At 35.0% G+C, this 25,589-nt stretch overlaps 3 protein-coding genes and 1 long non-coding RNA gene across 7 annotated transcripts; all 4 read left to right on the plus strand.

Annotated features, from left to right (window-relative positions):
• Positions 1 to 5,120: 5,120 nt before the first annotated feature.
• LOC110894447 (MLP-like protein 43) lies at positions 5,121 to 10,830 on the plus strand. Its single transcript, XM_022141676.2, has 2 exons — positions 5,121 to 5,359; positions 10,333 to 10,830. Exons 1-2 carry the CDS (start codon positions 5,173 to 5,175, stop codon positions 10,602 to 10,604), a joined length of 459 nt encoding a protein of 152 aa, XP_021997368.1. The 5' UTR covers positions 5,121 to 5,172; the 3' UTR covers positions 10,605 to 10,830.
• A 2,283-nt stretch (positions 10,831 to 13,113) lies between these two features.
• LOC110894446 (retrovirus-related Pol polyprotein from transposon TNT 1-94) lies at positions 13,114 to 20,763 on the plus strand. 3 transcript variants are annotated; one of them, XM_035980859.1, is made up of 3 exons: positions 13,114 to 18,241; positions 19,380 to 19,603; positions 20,227 to 20,763. In XM_035980859.1, exon 1 carries the CDS (start codon positions 13,880 to 13,882, stop codon positions 17,882 to 17,884), a length of 4,005 nt encoding a protein of 1,334 aa, XP_035836752.1. In that variant the 5' UTR covers positions 13,114 to 13,879; the 3' UTR covers positions 17,885 to 18,241; positions 19,380 to 19,603; positions 20,227 to 20,763. The 3 variants fall into 3 exon arrangements, with proteins under 3 accessions (XP_035836752.1, XP_021997367.2, XP_035836751.1); XM_022141675.2 differs by having other exon boundaries at positions 19,395 to 19,603; XM_035980858.1 differs by having other exon boundaries at positions 13,114 to 19,603.
• On the plus strand, positions 19,417 to 20,498 carry LOC118479255 (MLP-like protein 43). Its single transcript, XM_022141674.2, has 2 exons — positions 19,417 to 19,603; positions 20,227 to 20,498. The coding sequence occupies exons 1-2, from the start codon at positions 19,417 to 19,419 to the stop codon at positions 20,496 to 20,498; spliced, it is 459 nt and encodes a 152-aa protein (XP_021997366.1).
• A 1,331-nt stretch (positions 20,764 to 22,094) lies between the features above and the next one.
• On the plus strand, positions 22,095 to 24,628 carry LOC110894445. 2 transcript variants are annotated; one of them, XR_004874581.1, is made up of 5 exons: positions 22,095 to 22,381; positions 22,934 to 23,570; positions 23,651 to 23,848; positions 24,202 to 24,267; positions 24,372 to 24,628. It is a non-coding gene; the product is annotated as an uncharacterized LOC110894445 (long non-coding RNA). The 2 variants fall into 2 exon arrangements; XR_002566323.2 differs by having other exon boundaries at positions 22,112 to 22,381; positions 23,440 to 23,570.
• The last annotated feature ends 961 nt before the right edge of the window (positions 24,629 to 25,589 follow it).

Consider the following 25,589-nt stretch of genomic DNA (forward strand, 5'->3'; position numbering starts at 1 on the left):
AACTCTTTTTAAATACCACCCGTGCTATCAAATAGGTGTTAACCTCACAAATGTTCGAATGAAGCTTCACACAATGAGATTTAACTGGTCATGTCACGCCTCCAGGCGGTGATACTCCGCGTGTGGATTTTGGGGGTGTGACAGCAACCATCATCTCTCGCCATCATCCCTCTCGAATCCTTGCTAGTTCGCCTTGTAACCGGTTGTATGGATAGACGGTTATGATGGTCTGTATGTTGAGATTCAATTGTTTGATGAGTATGATACTTGTGAATTGCGGATTTGATGATCTGTATGTGATAGTGTAATGATGAATTAGTTAATAGGAAAACCAACTGATTGAGGTCATCTTATCCACTGTTCGAATGAAGCTTCACACAATGAGATTTAAGAGAACCGACCAAATGGCTCGAGTAATGCAAGACTGGAGTTTACCGCCAGGGCTTATTGTGGCGGATGATGATTGTGGTTAAGTAGGTCTCGAGTTAGAACTTCGTTTTGTGTCGCTTATAGTGCTTTGTCTTCGTTGTTTAGCGTATTTGCTTGTGTTTTTGTAGTATATTCTTGTATGGCCTATCATACTTGAGAACTGGGAGATTTTCTATCTCTCACTTGGTTTGTTTGGTTGGTATAAAATTCACCGGGGTAACCCTTTACCCAAAAAATATTGAAGAGGTTCAATGTCGATTCTACTAGAATGCAATAAGAAAATTTGTAGGAAGTAAAGTTGGTCCGTTAACTTTTGGGTTGTTTTTTGTTTTTATACTAATTTTTAAGTTTTTGTTTTTATTTTTAATGTAGTTTTTAATTGAATGAGAATGCGGTTTATTACTTTATTTGACTCTAATATTTAGTTTTATATATTTAAAAATTTTAAGCTGGGGGTCTCACTGAAAGCAGTCTCTCTATTCCTACGTGGTAGAGATAAGACTGTCTACATCCTACCTTTCTCAGACCCTACTTTAGCTTTGCTATTGGTGAGATTTACTGAGTATGATGATGATGATGATATTTAAAAATTATTTGTTTCCTAATTTATTTTATATCATCTCTATTTTTTAAAAATCAAGTGATATAAATGATTGATGGGTTTTCTAAGTGATTTAGTGATAATGTGATTGAACTGGGTGGAATGAGGTGGCAATTTATGATTGGTTGATTTCTAGCATTTTTTTCAAATAAGGTCTTGGAGTCTGAGTATTCCCCGAGTAATCGCTACAAGTTAGGCTACCGAGTCCCTAGTGTTCTCTGTCTAGGCCGAGTATTCCCCGAGTATTTTTCAAGTACTCTCAACTCCGACTAGCGAGAGCCTAACGACTTTTACAATCATGATTTTTGGTGATGGTGTAATGAGTGCTCTTCTTCCTAAAACCACAATGTGTGGTTGTGAAGGTGAAGGGGGCGTAGAATGCCACGTTAGCAGAAGAGGCTTTGGAGGAAAACCATGGGGTTGTTGAATTTGTAGGCATTTTTTGTCTCCTCCTTATTTTATTTTATTTTTTTAAACAAACCAAATAATTAAATTAAAAATAAAATTGTATAAAATAAAGCAATAAACATTACATAAAATTAAAAAAGATACTTAAAATATAAAAACGTAATTAAAAAAAAATACTAAGACTATATTTTTGCATTGTTTGTTTTTTATTTCCTCGTACATTTGTCTTTCGGGACCGCCAAGGTAATCAACGTTCGTAGAGAGGAATTTTATATCCGCTGGTTTTTCTTTCAACGATTCTTTCTCCTTTTTCAGATTCATTTTTTCTTCAAAAATCGTCCGAATACTTCTTCTTTCATTGAGTTTTTCTTGTTGAATATTATTGAACGTACCAATACGTTCATTTAGCCCAGATAAATGTTCGGTGTAGTCCACATCCGAAGTAGATGATTTTGATTACCTCTTTTTTTATTTGTCTATGCCACGTGGACGGCTTGCTTCAACCTCGACATTATTGTCGCTTAAGTTTAGATCAATCTCATTACGAGCATCCGAACGAATAGAGGAGCTTGTTTTCATCCTTTTTAACGATTCACTCGCAAGCATTACTTTTGCCCATTTGCTATGGTACCTCGCCACTTCCCAACAATGAATAAATTTGAACGGGTGTTTCTTTTTTTTCTTGATAAGTACTAAACGCTCTCCTCACGAACTTGGCTTCAGTTTCATCGCTTTTTGGGTTATTCTTGATGTTGTGGAAGTAACCATTAAAGGTCGTGACGTTTATATTTATTTCACGCCACTTTGATGAGAGACTATAATTTTTCTGCTAGATTACGGTTTTAAGGCGGACTAGGGTTTGGGGTTTCGGGTCAGCCATATGGGTTGTTTAGGTCAAAGGAACGATTGAAGTGGGATAAAAGAGGACTTCACCCACCCTCTTCTCCAAACTCTACTCCCGTGTCACTACCACGCCATATCAAGGGCGGTATTGCGGAGTAAAAGGACTTCACCCACCCTCTCCATACCACCATACCATGTCTGAAAAACTATCAAGTTAGAATAAAAAGGTTCACTAAAATACATTGGAATATGTTTTACTTTCAATGTGGATTATCAATTAATAGAATTTGAACAAATAACAACCCTCGTCCAACATGATGAGGGAAGTTTTACTCTTAAAGGTTATAAAGGACGTGTAAACTGTAAAAGCACTTTGTTATTTTACGTCTTTATAATTCATAATTTTATTTAAGAAGAGTTTGTTAAGTAATAAACTATGTCAAAATATTACTTTGACATAATGATTTCGCTACATTTTTTTATCAATCTTTTACATTTTTTTTTTTGGAAATTATGCTTGGGTGGATGTGATACGTTTAAAGAAACCAGGAAGATAGCCATATTACAAAGCCCATACTTACATACTTGGCAAATTGATTGCTTGTATTTTTTAGTGAAAGATAAACAACACGAAAAAAAAATGTGAAAAGTGATAAGAATGAATTTAACGTATGAACTTAAATAGTTACAAATTCAAACTAACAAGATTATGACAAATGATCTAATCTCATAAGTCATAAACCCCTTGAATACCACATAAAATACACTTTTGTAACTGAAGAGACAGTGGCGGACCCAGGAATTTTTCCATGGGGGTGCGGAACATTCTTAAAAATTTTAGGCCCCCAGGTATATAAGTAAAAAAATCGGTTCGTATCGGGACGGGTCGGGTCATGTAAAACAAACGAACATCAAACTAAATTTATATAATCATCAAAAATATGTCAAACCTTGTTACAAACATAACTAAAACGTCGACGCCCTACGGGTTTTCATTTTTTGAAGTCTATCCAAAACATCATCTAAAGCTAATTTCTTAAGCAATTCTTTCTCTATATAACATAAGTTCATCGCTCCATAATATAATGTTTCAATTTTAATTTTAATTTTCAACTATTCAAGCCCTATAAATCATAACATAAGTTATAATCACCCTAAAAATATATAAACAACATAATCACCCTAAAAATCATCTAAACAACTATAAACAACGTCAAAACACACAAAATTTCAAACTTATTTAATAACTTTATTACCCTTTTTTCTCCTATAATATCAACCAAAATCATCAAAATAACAAAGAAACTTATCCGTGTTCGGTTTCCGGTTAGATTTAGCATCAAACGACGGTGGTATGGTGGTTGATTACGGTGGTCGCTGGCGGCTAGACTGTTGTCGCTGAGTGATGTTGTTCGTTGGCAGTGCAGGGACGCAAGAGAGAGAGAGAGAGAGAGAGCGGGAGAGAATTTCTAAAGGTTTTGGGCTTTAATTATTTTATTATAGTTTGAAATATTGTTGGGTTTGGTTAATGGGCTAAGACTTAGTGGGCTAGCTAGTTAGGAAAATTATAAGGGGTAAAGGTATGGGTATTTGGGTTTAGTTAGTTAGGTATTAAAAGTTATATAATTTAAGTGGTAGTTTTTTTTTTTTTTAAAATAAGAGTTTACTAAAAAATTATAAATTGATAACACTTTTTACCTAAGGGGTGCGGACAAAAAATTTAAAGGGTGCGGTCGAAAAATTCCAAGGGGTGCGGACGAAAAATTTCAAGGGGTGCGGACGAGATTTTCAAGGGAACTTAGCACTAAATTTTTTTTCCCCGGGGGTGCGCCCGCCCACCTTGGACTATACTTGTGTCCGCCCCTGTGAAGAGATATGTGCCAGGACTCCATGCGGGTTCGGGAAAACCTAAATTCAACCCATAACCTGAACAAATAGCAAAGACAAATCATCTGCGGAGCCCACCCGTCACGTCGGATACACCAGAGGAGAGGAAACCAAAAAGACAGCATGAAAGCATCGTGTGGCCAATGATGTCGCACAAATCACTCCATCTTTGATCTCCACTAAGGGTTATCACACTAGAGTCAATAAGGACAATTGATATCGACGTCTAGGCAATCACATTCTGCAGATCCCTACTCCTTTGAACCTCCATTAGCGGTTATCGCAAAAGAGACCACAATCCTAATAGCGACATCTATCCAATGGCACGCCGCGGATACGCACTCTCCTATGCCACCACTAATGGCTAGCAAGGAAGGAACCAAAGAGATATTCTGATAGTGACGTCTCGCTCAATAATTTCTCACTATCCTGGCTATAAATATCAATCCATCAAAGTGAAATCATTCGACACTCTCTACTCTCACCTGTACTTTTATTCAAGAGCAATACTTATTCTCACGCCGGAGAGTAGTTACGAGAAGAAACCCCAACCTCTCCTTCTCGTGTCGTGATGCGTCTAACGGTGTTATTTAGTTTTGCAGATTGAACCATTGTTAGAATTAGTGAAGATCTGAACCCCACAATCTGTCGAACATAGTCTAATGTACTCCATTAGATTGGTGTTTATTTAGTAACTCTTTAGCGCACGGTATTTAATTTTAAAAAGGGTCATTTTAGGCAATAATAATGAATCAGAAAGAAAAAGAAAAACTGAAACTTTCCTAGCAACTAAATGTGATCATTACCTTTTAAAAATAAATAGAAAACTAAAGAGGGAATCAAACTAAATAATTGGATTAATTTGTTGAGCAACCCCTCACCAATAAAATGAATCTGCCCAGGTTATGAATACTATAAATAGGCTTATGGCATGTGTATATTTTCCACACAACTTTTTTTTTTTTAAGTAAACAAGTGGTTTATTTGGAATACTTGAGATCAAGATGGCATTAACAGGAACAATAATCCGCAGAGTAGAGATCAGCTCAGGTTCGAAGGTGATACATGATATATTTAGGCACACACCGAGCGACATATCTTCCATTTGCCCTGATAAGATCCATGCATGTGATGTGCTCAGTGGTCGTAGAGGTGCTGTTGGATCCAAAATTATCTGGCACTTTACCTATGGTACGTTAATAGGCAAACTTGTCTTTATGCTTTTTCATTATTTTGTGATGCATTTCATATAATTTTTTATACTCAATGGGATAAAGCTGACATAAATGATTTGAACTTTCTCTGTTATATACTGTATTTATGTTGAAAATCTCGGAGTAAATTACAAGTTTTGTCCTTTATGTTTAAATCAAATTTCAGGCGCTGTCCTTTAGCGCAAAAATTGACAGGCGGTGTCCTTTACCTTTCAAAATCTTGCACGTTTTGTCCTTTAGACCAAACCCAGTTAGATTTTTTGGTTAAATTTAGTCATGTGCAAGACACATGAGGGTACCATTGTCATTTTACCTTTTTAGGGGTTATTATGTAAATAACTTATATCCAGAGACTTTTGTAAAAATATATAGATATATAATTAAAATAAACTTCTCTCTAAACACACTCTCTCTCTCACAAGATCTGAACTTCCTTTCTCTCTCTGTCTCTCTTTTCTTTCTCTCTACGATCTGAAACTGAAACTGAAACCAATGTGTAAAACTAAACTTTATCTTCTTATATCTTTCTATAAGAAAAGATCCCATCTTTTTACTGGTCTAGCAAAAGATCCCATCTTTCTATATCTTCCTAGTGTAATTCTGTAACCAAAACTTTTAAGATCTAATAAAAAACTAAAATTTGAGGTGGGTTTATTTTATTCACCGAAAAAGATTGAAAACTGAAGCTGATTTGTCACTTTTTGATCTTTCCAGTAGTAATACAGATCGAAGAATATGGGTAAAAAAAATAATTAGCATAAAATTCATGATTGAGTTTTTTTATTAACAACAATTATTTATTTATTTATACAATGGAGGAAGCGGTGGTTGGATGGTGAAGACGGCGGTTGGTGGTGGCAGCATATGGTGAAGAAGCAGTGCCGGAGAAGATGGTGGTGTGAAAAATACACACTGAATTTCAACCTTACAACAACCAAATATCGAGATATCATATAAATTACAAACAAATACCTCAACAGAAGCATTCACATCGTCTCTAACGACAGATTTAGAGCTGTTGCTGCCACAAGCAATGATTTTGAAGCAATATTCGCTCAATCGAGAATTAAACAATTTGAATTGTGCTCTATCGGTTATTTGTTCAGATTTTACAGTTTTACATTGTTTCGCCAGATTTTACAGATTTGTCGGAACCTCTACCAGAAGTTCGCCGGAGTTCACCGGAACCCTAGATTGCACTAGCAGTCATGAACATAGCTTCCTTGACCCCAAAGAACCCTCAATCGCTAGAACCGGGGTGAATCTCCGTCATCGTCTTCTTCGTTTGACCTCGTCGGAACCCTTATTTGATTGGATACATTGTCACTCATCATTACCACAATGATGGATACATCGTCTTCTTCGTTTAATCTCCCTGGAACCCTCTTCAGAAAGCTTAATAGAGAGAGAAGAGAGAAATGGAGGTTGGTTCAGTTTAGAGAGAGAGAGAAGAGAGAGATGCAGGTTCATATGAGACTAGAAGGTATGGTTTGGATGGGCTTGGAGGGGATGAGCCGCCACATAGGCGCCACGTAGGAGTGGCTTGGAGGGGATGGACCTAGGGGGTGGGGGATGAACCCCTTTATGTATATATATGTATATATGTATAGGTATATGTGAGAGGAAAAGGAAGAAGGAGGCACGGCGGACCCGGCTGTGGGTCGCCGTTTGTGACGGAAGCCGGAAGAGGGGGGCGGTGTGGGGGTCCGGCGCCGGGCCAAGCCGGCCCCCATACCTTCTAGTCTGAGAGAGAAAGGAAGAAAGAGTTTTTATATATTTTTTTTATTTTTAAGTTTTGTACAAATAGCCCATGAATAATAATTCTTTACAGAATAGTCCCTAAGAATATGAAATGACAAAAATGCCCTCATGTGCAAGGCACATGACCAGATTTAACCAAAAAATCTAACTGAGTTTGGCCTAAAGGACATAACGTGCAAGATTTTGAAAGGTAAAGGACACCGCCTGTCAATTTTTGCGCTAAAGGACAGCGCCTGAAATTTGATGTAAACATAAAGGACAAAACTTGTAATTTACTCAAAATCTCGAGAACAATATAAATTTATTCCTCTTTTTCAATAATAAAAGCTATATATTTAATTTTCAGCATTTCTTGTACATAAGTTTTATATATTTTAGGGATACAACAAAAAAACTATCAGTTCCATATGTTTTGGAGATAAATCTTGAACATGTTGAAGATTATTTGTATGGTTAATTGGTTTATATAACAACTAGGTTAGAACCCCGTGTATTACACGGGTTGAATAAATGTAAATTTATATGTTAAGTAATTAAAAAAGTTATATGTTTAAATAACTCTTGTATTGCATAGGTTGAAAATATAATGTAATCAGCTAAGACATATAGTCGCCAACTATGTGTTTAAAAATAAACTTAGATATACTATTTACTTATTATAACATTTACTTTATATTTATTTATTTTAAGTTAGAAACCCGTGTATAAGACGGGGTTGGATTAATGAAATATTAAATGATAAATAGTACGGGTAGATTTTATTTGATACCTTAGTATATCCAAAGAATACATTTTATATTATTAAGCTATTATGCTTGGATCAAATTGTCGATATTTTTTTGCTTGGGTTATTATTTTCATTTATTAGTATAAAAATAGAAATATACAAAGAAAAATTAAATAGTAACAAAGTTAAAATACATAAGAATTTGTTATTTACAGGGCCGGCCCAAAGGGTGTGCAGGGTGGGCCATCGAACAGGGCCCAAAACCTTTTAGGGCCCAAAAGAAATTCTTGTTATTTTATATATGTATATAGAAACCCAACTAATCTCATAATGTTAATGCAGCTGACTTAGTTGGGTGACCTTTTTGTTTGACAAGATACTCGCGATCGAAAAATGTACTTGCTAATTCCTTTCTTAATTTTTGAAACAGCCTCTATAGTTTTTTGTTTGCATGGCTTTTGTGCCCATCTGCCTAGTCTTTCCTTTTACCTTTCATTTGGCTCACCAAAGCTATGAAATCCTTTAAATTGTAGGTCTAGTAAAAATTATTATTAAAAGTTATTTTGTTTAATTAAATTGTAGGTCTAGTAAATACTATTACTAAAGTTATTTTGTTTAATGTTGTATCGTATAATTTTTTAAGTTTCTCTTTAAGTTTTTCACATTTTGACATTTTATTTATTAAGTAGATTTTTTTTAAGTTCCTTTTAATTTTCTTTAACAATTTATTTATTTTAAGCTCATTAAACACTAAAATTTATTTTAAATTAAGCTCAAACCCTTTCAAAATTGGCTCAATAGGGCCCGTATTTTTCCACTCGCACAGGGCCCAAATTTTTTTGAGGATTTTCGGAGACGGCCCTGGTTATTTAATTAATGTATCTAGGTATCGTTCAGCTAAATTTATATTTTTTCGTTTTTAATGTCGTAACATAATAATTCACCATTTACAACTATTTTATCTACATTTTATAATTTAACTAGAATTACGACCCGCCGCAATGCGGCGGGAATTCTTTAGTTATAACTAAGTCGATTTAGGATGCGCACGTTATGTTAAACCTGTCAAACGGGAAAAAATAGACGATGTAAAAACGTTCACCCACACACGCACGTTGCGTCGTGTTAACTCGCGTTAGAACGAAGTGTAAAAACATTAAACCAAAGACACACGTTGCGATGTGTTAAGTCACAAAATTTCGAATGAGCTATAAAGCGAAAAAATTTGAAAAATGCCCAAAGCCAAGGTTACAACAACGGAACAACCATATGAATAACCATTTTTTCTTTGAAAACCCCCCAAAAGCCAAGATTACAACACATAAGTAAAAAAAATCAAAGTGGTTAAATCGCAAAAGATTGAAATTTTTGAATTAGAAGTGAAAAATCAAATTAATTAAAGAGGTTAAATTACCAAAGATTAAACTTTAAACTTAAATTGTCAAAGATTAAAACTCTAGGGTTAAAAAGGAAACAAAGATTAAAACTTTAAGCTTAAATTGTCAAGGATTAAAACTTGAAGGTTAAAATGAAAAATTCCATTTTTTTTTGAAACTCTCCCAAAGCCAAAGTTACAACCACGTTATGCTTAAAGTGGTTGCTTATTTATAGGTTACTAATATTGTCCATTACTATATATTATTCTAATCTACAATATTTGTGAGATTCTCCTTTGAATACATTCATCTCATACTTTTTAAACCGATTAAAAATCAAAACCAAATTATAGTAATATTGTCCATTACTATATATTATTCTAATCTACAATATTCTCCTTCGAAAACATTCATCTCATACTTTTTAAACCGATTAAAAATCAAAACCAAAAGATAGTGTATTATTTTTAATATGTTAATCAACTGTATAAATAAAAGTATTATTTAATCATATTGTATTTAAAAAAGTATGATTAATAGTATAAAAATAGAAATATATGAAGAAAGATTAAAAAGTAACGAAGTTAAAATATTTAAGAATTTATTATTTAATTAACATATCTAGGTGTCCTTAAGCTATTTTTTTTTTCGTTTTTAATGTTGTAACATAATAATTCATCATTTACAACTATTTTATCTATAATTTATAATTTAAACTAAAATAATAATTATTTATAAGAGATGATCTAATATGATGACAAGTGTCCCTAAAATGGTTTCTTTTATTATATAGATAGATTATAACAATGGTTAAAGCGGTTTTGGTAATTCTTGACATATTATTAGTTCTGATAAGAACATATATGTTATATATGTAAACTTCAATTTTTTTGGTTTATACACAACAAAAATATGCTTAATTACAACAAAAGATAAATTATTGAAAGCATGTAACATGAAATGATTACATACAATAAAAAAATTAAAATTAAGTTATTATTTAGTTTTACTAAAACCCACTATACAACCGAGTTAATTATAACCATGAATTCACTCCTTTTTGAGCTATTTTTTCTGGTGATAAAGATGGAAAAAAGCAAAGTTTAACAGAGGTAATTGATGAAGTCGATGAGACAAACCACAAAATCGTGTTTAAAGTTTTAGAAGGAGAGCTCGTGGATGGGAAATACAAAGCATTCATAATAACATTTCATTGTGAACAAAAAGATGGTAAACAATGTGCCGTTTGGATCATAGACTTTGAGAGGCCGGATACAAGTGTACCTTATCCAACTTCTTTCATGGAATATCTATGTGATTATCTAAAAGAGATCGACGACCACAAGAGTTGTAACTAGAGCTTGAAGCTCTCTTACGACAATGAAGGAATGCATTGTTGCGTATGCATGCATGTGTTTAGCCAATAAGCCATAAGTGCATAAGGAATAAAACTGCATAATATTTGGATTGTGATATGTATGTAGTAATATGTGTATTTTTTGTGTTTCTAGTGCTTGTAATATGATCTATGAATGTTTGAAACTAAATATGTGTTTATTATTTAAGAAATTCAATCTATATGAATGAAATGATCTAAATATTATTAATATCAAGGCTAGCGAGTAGCTAGAAGTGCAAAGAAAGTAGTGGCGGACTTTCCCATTATTGAGGGGTAGCCTCCGCTACCCCTTGATCCGCCACTGAAAGAGAGTATCATAAGCATTTACACATGGATGTAGCACTGCTACATAATATTATATTTACACATGTATGTAGCAATTGAATATTACTAATTTCTCCTTGTATTATTGATTTTATGACTACATTTTGCTACATAATATTATATTCTAAACAATTATTGAGTTTCTCTTCCTGATAACATTTTTTAATATCTGAAGCAATTATTAGAGTAGAACATTTTTTAATACCTGAAGCAATTATTAGAGTAGAACATTCATTAAGTTAATGGTTATTTATTGTGTTTATACATCATCATGATACCAACGAATTTTCATCGTACATCTAGATATCAATTGTAAAACGATGTTTTCCATAAACCTAATAAGTAATAAACCCAATAAAGCTTACAAGTAATACAATATTTTCCTTAAATCATTAAATTATATTCATCTTTGGTTTACGTTTCTAATGTAACTTTCATAATTTATTGCTAGCATATGTAGGGCATGAGAATTTACTAGTGCATCTGTCCATTTTATTGTAACAAGGAAAATTCTCACATATGGAAATTCAGTCGATATCAGTTCAGCTTCTTAAATTAGTAACATAGTCGGCTGAATTGCATACGGGACCCAATCTAGGGCTTGGATCGCCAAAAAAAATGCTCCATTTTATAATAAAATAAATTACATATATTAATTTTAGTTTCTAAAAATTAACGTATAATCTATCTTGAGAATTGGGAGCGGCAAAATTAGGCTATGGGCAACAAGATGGGTACGATTTTTTTTGGAACGCAGTCGTTATGGGCTTCCCAAGATTCAAATTGATTGCTATAATTAAGTTGTATCGCTTCTATCGATTGCAACAATTATGCTTCTATAGCACTGCTTCAATCGATTAACTACTACAACAGATATTTGAATTATGTGTATTTTTCTTCTCGAATTATAAAAATATGTTCACCTTATCATATGGAAGAAAGTGATAGAAGCTATCCACTCTTAACACAATTTGAAGATCGATAATGAAACTACTCGTTAAGCTATGTTGCCATTTTAGGGCAGATACAAGTAGTATTATAAAACTCGGTAACGATTGAACTTTGAGACCAAAATAATCAATTGTGAATCCATGACTAAGTTTGTGATCACATTAACTAATCACTTTCAAATTTTCGAAAAAAAAATTAAACATAATTATGATGATCACTAATTTGACTCAATAGTTTTAAAATTAAACAAAAATCGGGCATTAATATATCAACTGCAAAATGATTTGGTAGCAAAATTGGTGGCGCTTTCTTCGCCCCTCCGACGATACTTTCAACGATAACGAAGATCCTCCATTGATTTGTCATATGTCGTTAACATTTCATCATTAATTCTTCAGTAAATTTAGCACATTTATCAGGTGATGACAACGTTGGTGATGTATCGGCAGAATTCATCGGTAATTATCGATAAATTCTTTAGCCACATCATATTTATTAATGTGTGTCGGTAGAATTTGGTGGAGACCCCCTTTTTGAAGTAAAAGTGAGTCTATTAATATAAGTGAAGAAACATCAAACTAATCTAGGGATTAGTATGTGGTTTGTGCCTGGACAAATAAAGGGTAATCTTATTTCGTCTCGTCCAAGCAACTGTGAAGATCTTGCAAAACAATCAACACACCGTAAGCTCGTTACAAGGAGAAGAATAGGGGGTTCTCCTTGTAACCACCCTCCGGCGTGAGAATAATATTTGTTTTGAGGATAATAGTGTGTGTATAAAGTGAGAGATCAAGAGAGCGGTCCTTAAACCTGGATGTGAAGTTCACTATTTTATAGCCGAGGTGGTCTGTGAAGGAGATGGGCTGATAGGCATTGGGCCCGTATACGACAACAAGGAATATCCATTCTATCCCCTTTGTCAAGACCGTTAGTGATTACAGGCGCGAGGGCAACGGGCGCATGCTGGATGGAACCACGTGTCCTGACGGTTGTCCTGGTTGTCTGGTCTGTCATCAGCAGCTGAGTGGAGATCATGGGGCAGTGGTATGCGCACGCTGATTGGTGCCACGTATATGTCCTTGTGTACCTTTTTGTCTCCTCTACGATTGTCCATCGTGCGGCACGATCAGGTATAGCATGTTGGACGCTTATTGGCCCACTGCTCTGCCATTTGTACCTTTTGTGTTGGGTTTTTTTTGGCCCATGTGGAAGCCCAACAATAATTCTTATTGGGCCATTTGGTTTTATTTATCTTGAATAAAAGAAGCAGGGGTCTTGAGCTGAAAATAACACCCTAAAATCACAGCAACAACAACACACACACAAAAGAAGAAGTTCATTTTCGTCACTTCAAAAACCTAGCTGCAAAGGTCGTCCATTTCCCGGAGATTGAACCGTTGGATCGCTCTGAATTTTTGGCACAGTCATCCGGACATCAGGGAGACCTTATCCAACGGTGGGTTTGTCCAAATAAGCTCTGGAAGTTCGTCTGCACAGCCTCTGTTTGCTGCTGCAGAATTTGGTGACATTTCCTTCTTTTGTCTTTGTATTTGATTCCATATGCTTGATGTTGTTGATTCCAAGTGTATGATGATTATTGTATGCCTCTAGTAGACCTAGGGAAGACTTTGTATTGCTCTAATTTGGTGATAGTGGATTTGAAGCGGCTCTAGTAGTCCCGTGGTTTTTACTCTCCTTTCTTGAGAGGTTTTCCACGCTAAAATTTGGTGTTCTTATTATTATTGTTTTCGGGCTGTTTGGGGCTGTTTTGATTGTAGTTGGGATACCCTATTTGTTTGCATCCTCACAAGTTCATTCTAGTTTGGGAAAAGTCTTGGTCAAACGAAGTTTGCTTCCGCGTTTGTGTTTACCGTTTGTGACCGGGTTTTGCGTTCTTTTCCCATCAAAGTGGTATCAGAGCCATTGGCTCTTGTTATTGGGTTGAAACTTGATTGAACGATGGAAGCTAATACAAGTAGGATTGTGAATTTGAATGGTTCTAATTATCATGTTTGGAAAGGCAAGATGGAAGATCTCCTTTATGTTAAGGATTATTATATGCCTGTTTTTAATACCGACAAACCGGGTGATAAAACAGATGAAGAGTGGAATATATTGCACAGAAAGGTTTGTGGTTATATTCGCCAATGGGTTGATGATAATGTTTTGAACCATATTAGCGGGGAGACTCACGCTCGTACTTTGTGGAACAAGCTTGAGGAATTGTATGCTCGGAAGACCGGAAACAATAAACTGTTCTTGATTAAACAATTGATAAATTTAAAGTACAATGATGGAACTCCTGTTTCTGATCACTTGAATGTTTTTCAGGGTATTATTAATCAGCTTGCAGGAATGGGTATCAAGTTTGAAGACGAGGTACAAGGCTTATGGCTTCTTGGTACTTTACCGGATTCTTGGGAGACTTTTAGGACATCATTGTCCAACTCTGCAGCAAATGGTATTATTACTATGGAAATGGCTAAAGGCAGTGTTTTAAATGAAGAGATGAGAAGAAAGTCACAAGGTTCCTCTTCACATTCAGATGTCTTAGTTACAGAAAGCAGGGGGAGAGGTCAAAGTAGAGGTCCGAGTAACAAAGAGAAGCATCGTAGTAAGTCTCGAGGTAAGTTTGCTGATTATGAATGTCATCATTGTGGTAGGAAAGGGCACACAATTAAATTCTGCAGACAACTGAAGAAGGAGAAAAGGAAAGCTGACTACAACAATAAGAAGAACAACCATAAGAAAGATGATGGTGGCAATGACACAGCTGAAGTTAATACTGCTACCGAAGAGTTCTTTATTTGTTGTGATGATGATGTGGTGAACATTACACGTGATGATTCGAGTTGGGTTGTTGACAGTGGTGCTACTTGTCATGTGACATCACAAAGGGATTTTTTCTCATCTTATACACCTGGTGACTTTGGGGTTGTTAAGATGGATAATAATGGGCTATCTAAGATCATTGGTGTTGGAGATGTTTGCTTGAAGTTTGATACTGGGATGGAGTTGGTTTTACATAATGTAAAACATGTTTCAGATATTAGACTTAATTTGATCTCTGCAGGTTTACTTGATGATGATGGTTACCATAGTACCTTTGGTGATGGTGTTTGGAAACTCACTCGTGGTTCTTTGATCGTGGCAAGAGGTAAAAGAAGTTCAAAGTTATATATGGCACATCCGAAGATCTCTACAGATTCAGTCCACTCATTAGTCGATAATGATATGACCGAGTTATGGCATAAAAGACTTGGTCACATGAGTGAGAAAGGGATGCATATATTGTTGAAAAGAAATGCCTTGCCAGATTTAACTAATGTTCATTTGAAGAAGTGTTCTCATTGTCTAGCAGGTAAACAAAGAAGAGTTTCTTTTAAGAGTCACCCTCCTCATAGAAGAAACAATATACTGGATTTGGTGCATTCAGATGTTTGTGGTCCTATGAAGACTAGAACACTTGGGGGCTGCTTATATTTTGTCACATTCATTGATGATCATTCAAGAAAGGTATGGGCTTATACCTTGAAATCTAAAGATCAAGTTTTAGATGTATTTAAGCAGTTTCATGCCTTGGTTGAGAGACAAACTGAGAAGAAGCTCAAGTGTATTCGAACAGATAATGGAGGTGAGTACATTGGTCCTTTTGATGCTTATTGTAGAGAGAAAGGTATTCGGCACCAAAAGACTCCTCCAAAGACACCACAGTTGAATGGTTTAGCAGAGCGGATGAATAGAACATTGGCTGAAAGGGTTAGATGTTTGCTATCACATGCAGGGTTGCCTAATTCCTTTTGGGGTGAAGCTTTGAACACCGCAGTAAATGTTATTAATCGTACTCCTTGTGTTCCTTTGTCTTTTGATGTTCCTGACAGGGTTTGGAGCGGCAAAGATGTTTCATACGATGATTTGCGGGTCTTTGGATGCAAGGCTTTTGTGCATATTCCCAAAGATGAAAGAACAAAGCTTGATGTAAAGACCAAGCCATGTATATTCGTTGGTTATGGGGGAGATGAGTTTGGACACAGGTTTTATGATCCAATCTCGAAGAAACTCATAAGAAGTTTCGATGCTGATTTTATTGAAGATCAAAGTTTGAAAGATATTGAGAAGACAAAGATAGTTCCTCAACATACTGATGATCTTACTGATTTGGATCCAGTTCCTCCACAGCACTCTGAGCCGCATAATGAAGATGATATTCAACATGATGAACAACACGGTACTGATAATCATGATATTCCAGAGCAACAAGAGTTAGATGAGGGTCCTCATCCAGAGTTACCAGTACCAGGTATGCCAACATTTGTCCCACTCAGACGGTCTACAAGAAACCGTCATCCTTCCACCCGTTATTCTACTGATGAGTATGTCTTGCTCACTGATGGGGGAGAGCCCGAGTGTTATGAAGAGGCGATGGAAGATGAACACAAAAGGGAGTGGGTTGAAGCCATGCAAGATGAGATGAATTCCTTGTATGAGAACAATACCTTTGAGTTAGTAAAGTTGCCCAAGGGCAAAAGAGCTTTGAAGAACAAGTGGGTCTACAAAGTGAAGACTGAAGAACATACCTCGAGGCCTAGGTACAAAGCCAGATTGGTGGTTAAAGGGTTCAGTCAAAGAAAGGGTATTGATTTTGATGAGATTTTCTCTCCAGTCGTGAAGATGAGTTCCATTCGGGTGATTCTTGGTTTGGCAGCTAGTCTTGATCTTGAGGTTGAGCAAATGGATGTCAAGACAGCGTTCCTTCATGGTGACTTGGATAAAGAAATCTATATGGAGCAACCTGAAGGTTTTCAGGTTAAAGGTAAAGAAGACTGTGTTTGTAAGCTTCAGAAAAGTCTTTATGGGTTGAAGCAAGCACCAAGACAGTGGTACAAGAAATTTGAGTCTATTATGGGGAAGCAAGGCTACCGAAAGACTATTTCAGATCACTGTGTTTTCTTTCAGAGGTTTGGTTATGATGATTTTATCATTTTATTACTCTATGTTGATGACATGTTGATTGTAGGCAAGAATGCAGAGAGAATTGTTCAGCTGAAGAAGGAATTGAGCAAGTCGTTCTCTATGAAAGACTTGGGGCCAGCAAAACAAATTCTTGGTATTCGGATTACTAGAGATAGAGCTTCAAAGAAGTTGCACATGTCACAAGAGCAATACATTGAGAAGGTGCTTCGCAGGTTCAACATGGATAAAGCCAAATCGGTTAGTTCACCTCTTACTCCCAATTTTAAACTAACCGATAAAGATTGCCCTTCTTCGAAGGAGGAGATTGAAGACATGGATAAAGTTCCATACGCGTCAGCGGTTGGAAGCTTGATGTATGCAATGGTGTGTACAAGACCTGATATTGCCCATGTAGTAGGTGTTGTTAGTCGGTTTCTATCAAATCCAGGTAAGAAGCATTGGGAAGCAGTTAAGTGGATCTTTAGATATCTACGTGGTTCTTCCAAATTGGGTATAACATTTGGAAATGGAAAGCCAATGCTTATTGGTTATACGGATTCTGATTTGGCGGGAAACAAAGACAACATGAAATCCACTTCTGGATATTTGATGACTTTTGCAGGGGGAGCTGTCTCATGGCAGTCAAGACTGCAAAAGTATGTTGCTTTGTCTACCACTGAGGCTGATTATGTGGCAGCAACAGAAGCATGCAAAGAACTGTTGTGGTTGAAAAGGTTTATGCAGGAGCTTGGCTTTATGCAACAGCGCTACGTGGTTCTTTGTGATAATCAAAGTGCTATTCACCTTGCAAAGAATTCTATGTTTCACAAGAGAACAAAACATATTGATGTGAAGTATCATTGGATTAGAGATGCGCTTGAAGACAAGTTGTTTGAACTTGATAAAGTTCATACCGATGATAATGGTTCCGATATGTTGACAAAATCTTTGGCAAGGGAGAAGTTGAAGATATGTTGCTCAATCGCCGGGATGGCGAACTCTTCCTCATAGGCCAAAAAGGGGGAGAATTGTTGGGTTTTTTTTGGCCCATGTGGAAGCCCAACAATAATTCTTATTGGGCCATTTGGTTTTATTTATCTTGAATAAAAGAAGCAGGGGTCTTGAGCTGAAAATAACACCCTAAAATCACAGCAACAACAACACACACACAAAAGAAGAAGTTCATTTTCGTCACTTCAAAAACCTAGCTGCAAAGGTCGTCCATTTCCCGGAGATTGAACCGTTGGATCGCTCTGAATTTTTGGCACAGTCATCCGGACATCAGGGAGACCTTATCCAACGGTGGGTTTGTCCAAATAAGCTCTGGAAGTTCGTCTGCACAGCCTCTGTTTGCTGCTGCAGAATTTGGTGACATTTCCTTCTTTTGTCTTTGTATTTGATTCCATATGCTTGATGTTGTTGATTCCAAGTGTATGATGATTATTGTATGCCTCTAGTAGACCTAGGGAAGACTTTGTATTGCTCTAATTTGGTGATAGTGGATTTGAAGCGGCTCTAGTAGTCCCGTGGTTTTTACTCTCCTTTCTTGAGAGGTTTTCCACGCTAAAATTTGGTGTTCTTATTATTATTGTTTTCGGGCTGTTTGGGGCTGTTTTGATTGTAGTTGGGATACCCTATTTGTTTGCATCCTCACAAGTTCATTCTAGTTTGGGAAAAGTCTTGGTCAAACGAAGTTTGCTTCCGCGTTTGTGTTTACCGTTTGTGACCGGGTTTTGCGTTTTTCCCATCATTTTGTACTTGTCCGATGTTTATATGTGCTTCTTACCTCTGCGCGACTCAAGTCATGATCCGAGCAGTCAGCGCAAGGTCAAGGAAGACAGGTCCTTTGCCATAGGAGTTAAGTGTCAAAGTTGGTCTCGTCTTCATCTTGACCTCGCGCGCGACCTGGATTGTACCTGATTGGTTTAATATGGGTATGGTCTCGTGCGCGACCTGAGGCTGACTCTCGTATAATAGGCGTAAGATTGAGGACCATACCCCTTCCATAAGCAAATTTAATTTTTAAGAAATATTTCTCTGAATCTTAATTCACACGGAAAAATAAAAAGTGTTTAACATTTCTTCGTAATTTTGGTTTTAATCATTTTCTGTTTTTTATTTTTATCAGATTGATACATATTAATAAATTGCTATCAACACTAGAAGAACTAAGTGAAATGGTATCTCATAAGTCATAAACCCCTTGAATACGACATAAAATACACTATGGCCGGTGACTCTTTACTTTGTTACCTTGTATCTATTTTTTAGAAAGTCATAACTACTATGGATTAGAAAGAAAAAAAATAATAAATCTTTTCGAGCAAAAACTAAAATAAAATAAATAATAAATGTGAATAGTGGGTTTTCTGAGCAGGGACCTTTATTTCCAACCCTCACCAACACACAATAAATCCTCCATTCCTCCCATGATAATACTATAAAATGGCTTATGGCATACAGTATGTATAATTTTCACACAACTTTTTTTTTTTAAATAAACAAGTGGTTTATTTGGAAGATATACTTGAGATCGAGTCGAGATGGCGTTAATAGGAACAATAATCGGCAAAGTAGAGATCAACTCAGGTGCGAAGGTGTTACATGATCTCTATAGGCACACACCGGACGACATATCCTCCATTTGCCCTGATAAGATTCATTCATGTGATCTGCTCAGTGGTACTAGAGGTGCGGTTGGATCCACCATCATCTGGCACTTTACCCAAGGTACTCACTGTCTCTATGCATGGTAATTTAGTTTGTGTTTATGAATGATTTGAACTCTATTTGTTATATACGTATCTGTTGAAGATCACTAGAACCAGATAAACATTTCTATATGGTATTTCAATGAAAATTGTAAATTGAAAAAAATGGGTTATCTTTCTCTTTTAACAATTTCTTTATTTTATCTCATCACTTTTTTTAAGTACAAAAATAAGCGGCATACGTATATACATGTGGATATACTATATATGCATCTAAAAAAACTATCAATTCTATATAGTTTTTTTTTTTTCTAGATGCATATACAGTATATCCAAATGTATATACGTATGCCGTTTATTTTTGTACTTAAAAAAATTGATGAGATAAAATAAAGAAATTGTTAAAAGAGAAAGATAAAATATGTTACATATTGCATCGCATATGTATTGTAGTCGGTTTATGTAACAAATAGTAGCATGGTAAATCGGTTCTCATGGTTTTCTACATAATATTGGTCATGAAATGTGTGTGTATATATATGTATATGTAATTCTTATAGTTCTCGACATATAATACAACTTAATTCACTCATTTTCTCTGTTTTTTTTTTTTTTTTTTTTTTTTTTTTTTTTGCTGTAAAGATGGAAAAAGGCAAAGTTTAAAGGAGATAATTGAAGAAGTTAACGAGACAAACCACAAAATTGTATTTAAAGTGTTAGAAGGAGAGCTCGTGGATGAGAAATACAAAGCATTCACAATAATATTTCATTGTGAACAAAAAGATGGTAAACAATGGGCCGTTTGGACCATCGAGTTTGAGAGGCTGGATACAAGTATACCATATCCAACTTCTTTCATGGAATATCTTTGCGATTATCTAAAAGAAATCGATGACCACAAGACCTGTAAATAGAGCCCGAAGCTCTATTACGACAATGAAGGAAGGAACCCACCCGTCTATGCATGTGTTTACCAATAAGCAATAAAACTAAAAGGTAATAAATCTTTAGATTGTGATATGTATGTAATATGCGTATTTTGTGTTATCTCGTTTCCTTGTGCTTGTAATATGATCTATGAATGTTTGAAACTAAATGTGTTTTTATTGTTTAAGAAATTCAATCTATATGAATGAAATGATGTGTCTGTATATAGCACTACATCAAATATTTCAATCCTATGTATTGTTTTTCTCTCTTTATACCCTAGTTGAAACAACAACCTGACTTATATTTTATTAATAAATAAATAAATAAATAAATATCAGGGGGTTTTCTTCGGGTTATTTTTTGGGTTTCGGGTTTTTAGGATCAGATTGATTAGGTTTTTGGTCTGGAAAAAGTCACCCGATAACCGACCCACTTAAAAGTTAGCCATATAAAATGAATTTGTTTGAATTCAAATTTCAAACAAGAATCAAATCGAATTTTGAATTGGGCACAAAATTCGAATCGTATAGATCAAATATTAATAATTGAATACGAAAATTTATTATTCGATTTGTTGAACACCTTTAACCATTAACACCAAGACTTGCCGACTAAAAGGTTATACAAAACATAGAATATAGATCAAGAGTGGCCCAATTATACCGAATCTGGGAATGAGAAATAGCTGAAGCCCGTAGGACACTACACTGTCTACACACCTTTCTCGGCCCACATCTACGTTGCCCAATTAACACTACAGCCCAGTTCAATTTAACTTAAGTACTTTAATATTGAACTAAAGTTCTTCAAAGTTAAATAAGTGGTGATCAATTTTCAGTTTAAATGATTTTATTTGAATTAAAACTCTTTTAACTGAAATAAGTGGTAATCAATTTTCAGAATCATGTTTTGTTTGAATATGATAAAAACAATTATAATTATAAGTATAGTATAAAGATCAATTACAAATAATTTTTAACATATAAAATTTTGTTAAGATAGACGCTTAATTATAAAATGTAAAAAAATTTTGTGATTTTATAATAGTAGAGTAATTTTGTAAAGTAATTACAGTTACTCTATAAAACTATATAATTACTCTACTATTGTAAAATCATGATTTTTTTTATTAGATTCTATGACTAAAATATGTTCTTAATAAGTAGGGGAAAAATCAAAAGAAAATAAAAATTCTCTCCTTCACTTCTTACGTTAAGGATACTTTGTATGTTAAACTCATTTATACAATAACTTAAATGAATTTGAAACTAAATTAATATATTTTTTTTTCATGTTCAAAATTCAATCAAGATATCTCATTCATACTTGTCAAGTTACATCAAAACAGAAGGTAGACGGGCAACAAGCTGCGCCGCCACCCCTTTCTGAACTTGGTAAAGAGTTGGATTACTAAACTTCTAAACTTACAAAATCTAGTAATTGTTAAACGGTAATTAGCAGATGCAAGATAGATAGTTTTGATTTAATACTCTTTCATCGAATTAGTAAATTAAGTCAAACAAATTCTGAAAACCCAAATACAATTACCTTATTCTTAAAATGAAAGGTCGGTGAATTTGTTTATTGTTTTCCTTACACACGTGTAACTGTCATTGGCTTCTTCACGTCGCCTCTTTCCACGTTACCTTTCATCTTTACCAAATCGATTAAACGTCTCCATTCTTCTTGAACCCTAAATCGATAATCAGAAATCGATCGCATGACAACAACTGCGCTCAAACCTGGCACCCATCTCCTCCTTCGCAAGCCCTAAGTTCTCCTTCTATTTGACCACCAGATCTCCTCAGCGTGTCATCCTTAAACTCGGGTTTGCCGAGCCTCGATTTTGCCTTCATACAATGGGCAGGTAACTGTTTTTATGTTATTAGCATTTTAATTTCTCTAGCTTTGTATTGATCATGATCTACGATTATTTTTAGGGTTTAGTCGATTGATTCGTTTATGTTGAAACACTGTTGGTTATCTCTATCTGTGCGATTTTTTGTATGATGACTAATAAATCCAGTATTAGCATTTTATTTGATTTGGATATCATACATATACATCGTACGAAAAATAAATTAAACGTGTGTGTACCGGCTGCCTATACTTTTATGGGAACATTGATTTTGAGATAGTTAATACTCCATTTCTATAGTTTATCAAACCATTGGCGTTTTAGTAGAGGTAGAGAAACACATATACAATAAGAACAAAGATTTTCTTGAATCAATTTGAAGGATTTTCTTGGCATTTTCAACATGCTTTTTGGAGGGTTTCTTTAAATAGCAAAAAAAAAAGTCGAAACATTAAAAGTTCACATGATAATTGATCGAATCATCGACTCAATCACTAAAAAGTTTTCTGGCAATTGTTTACTATATAAATACTGAATGTCTTCCTCTAATGTTTCTTGAAGGTTGTTTAGGCCTGGAATTGGAACCGGAATCGTTTGGTCATTTTATTTATCAACATTTTTGGTGTTATCACGCAACTTATTTTGATGTGAAACCTTCCAAAATAAAACTATGTTATTATAGTTTATTACATCAAAAAGAAAAATAATACATAGAAACTGTTTTTCCTCATTTTAATCTACATAAAAAATTCTTTTGATCACCATGTGTTATGGACTTGAAAGGTTATACTCACCACTACGTAAACAAAAGGCGTTATAGGAGAAACACTGTTAACGAAATATAATTGTCATGTGGAGATTAAAATGAGGGGTAGAAATTTGTAGGTATTTAACTAAAATTAAAGTGATTGAGTTTTGATGTAATTTCATGAAAGGTTTAAAGAGATTTCACATCCAGGTGAGGGAGTATGATAGCTCTTTAGGAAGCGCTAATACATTATCATACTATTTCTTTTAAAAGAAGCTATTTTTGCTACTAATGTAACTTTTCCTTTTGAATACTATAGAAGTTGGATTGTTGATGGTAGAGCTATTGCATGAAAGGTTGAAACCTGTTGTCTGCCTTTGGTAAATAAAGTCAAAGACTGGAGCAATTCAGGATTGACCATGATGCCATTTCAGGATTGATAGTAGTGATGTAAGAAGTCTAACAAATCATTCCAACTTTTTTAGTCACTCATGTGACATGCATGACTTTAATTATATTTCATATTGCAGGTATCAGTAGAGTAGTGGTCTGGGCTTCCCATTGGTGTGAAATTTGAACCCACTGATCTGATCTTGAGCTCTTAGAACATTCGGCAGCCAAATGTGGTGTGGGGAATCAAAAACCACACCAATTAATTGATGAGTTCATCCCTACACTTGATGTAGATGAAGGAATATGTTCCAAACATCCTCCTGAAAATCTTCCTGGTGAGAAGAGTGCTTGTGATGCAATGTTTTCAACAATTAGTAGAGCTGGAATACTTGGCGGATTGGGCAATGGGTGAAAATGGGTAACCTTTTTGCAACAAGTCAGGTTTGGTCAACCTGATTGACCTATGTGGCCCATTTTACTTGCTTTTTTAAACCTCAAGCTTATCTTCTTTTTTTCTACCTGCTTACTTAGTTTCAACAATGCGGTTCATTATATCTAACGATTTGTCTTTGATGGGTCAAATGTGTAAGCACAAAACATTAGCTAAAAGAAAAAGTGAAATGAGTTGAGTTGGTCAGATGTACTTAAAGGGTTATGAACTTATCATGGATCCATTTTTATTATGCAGGGTAGTCACGTTGAGAAAATATTATATGGACTCAGCTATATAGGAGCAACTAACTAATGCATCATTGTAATATTTCATCTTGAAACACACTTGCAAGTCTACATCACATAGTCATTCTTTGTTTTCATATCTTCAAATATGTGTATTTAATTTTTATTTTTGCATAACAGGTTGGGAGTGAGATGGACAAACTTGCAATTGAAGAACCAGGTTTAAAGAACCGTGGTGTTCCTCAAAAAGTTTCTTACAAGGATTTACCATCTCAAAAACAGGTTTTAGTTTAAGTTCAAATTAGATCATTTTATATTAATATGTTAGATAGTAACATAAAGTTTTGGTAAATATTAGGATTATGGATTTGAGAGTTATACAGTTTAATAAATACATATCGGGTATTAATGTGTTTACTTAATATCTTGATTTGCCACTGTGTGTTGTCAACTTGTCATTTGTTTTAGACTCCCACATTGCCCGAGAGAATTTCACTAGCAAGATTGGTATGCGCTGGTATTGTATGTCGTACAACTCCTGTAAACATAAAACATGAAGTACTGTATGTTTTTAAGACTATAATGTCCGCAATTATAAACAACTAAGACGTCGCAACAACTAAGACGTCGCCGCCGCAACGCGCGGCCTATGACAACAACCTAGTTCTAAAATGGAATATAATTTGTACTACTACATTCATGTTTTTTATTTAGTCTTTTTTTTAATTAATGTCATGCTATTTTATATTTTTTTATTTTAACGAAATAGTAACTAAATGAATGTGTCAATGCTTATTCATGTATGTGTATATCAAATAAAGCCTACGCATGTATGGGTTTAGCAAATAAAGCATTTAAGCACAAAAAAAAATAGTGTATACAATTTGCACCGACTTATGAATAGTATTTTCTTAGTTGTTGATTTATTTTGTTATTTAACGAGTTAATGCTACCTCGCGTTGCGACAGAATGTTGATAAATAAAGTCTTTGGTATCAAATGTGAAAATTCTATTGATATTCCCTCGTGACCGGTTTTTTTATCGTTCTCCGAAGACGTCCATCCATCTTCCTCGTTACTGTTATGCGACTTCTCCCTAGTGGCGGACTCATGATTTTTTTCAATGTGGTCCGCTTTTTTCAAGTCTTAAGATTTTTTACAACCCAACGTTAGAATTTTCGAGTCGGTCGTCATTCGGGTCAGGTCAGGCGAGGAGACCACCATGATATTATGTTCGAACCCAAGTAAAGTATGTATGCAGTGGTAGAGCGACCTGCATCAAGAAATCCTGCCCAATTAGAGTCGGAAAACGCAGTAAGATTGAAAGGTGACCCACGGTTAAGGAATAGACCATAGTGAATGGTACCCTTGGTGTAAAAGAAACATTAGACTAAAAGTA

Source organism: Helianthus annuus, chromosome 12, assembly GCF_002127325.2.
Source record: "Helianthus annuus cultivar XRQ/B chromosome 12, HanXRQr2.0-SUNRISE, whole genome shotgun sequence".
NCBI classification, from domain to species: domain Eukaryota; kingdom Viridiplantae; phylum Streptophyta; class Magnoliopsida; order Asterales; family Asteraceae; genus Helianthus; species Helianthus annuus.

Excerpts from the sequence above, each read along its gene's own strand:
- LOC110894446 (XM_035980858.1), top strand. The coding sequence starts at position 13,880 with ATGGAAGCTAATACAAGTAGGATTGTGAATTTGAATGGTTCTAATTAT.
- LOC110894447 (XM_022141676.2), top strand. The coding sequence starts at position 5,173 with ATGGCATTAACAGGAACAATAATCCGCAGAGTAGAGATCAGCTCAGGT. Across the intron at positions 5,360-10,332 it reads TATCTGGCACTTTACCTATG|ATGGAAAAAAGCAAAGTTTA; the intron begins GTACGTTAATAG and ends CTGGTGATAAAG.
- LOC118479255 (XM_022141674.2), top strand. The coding sequence starts at position 19,417 with ATGGCGTTAATAGGAACAATAATCGGCAAAGTAGAGATCAACTCAGGT. Across the intron at positions 19,604-20,226 it reads CATCTGGCACTTTACCCAAG|ATGGAAAAAGGCAAAGTTTA; the intron begins GTACTCACTGTC and ends TTTGCTGTAAAG.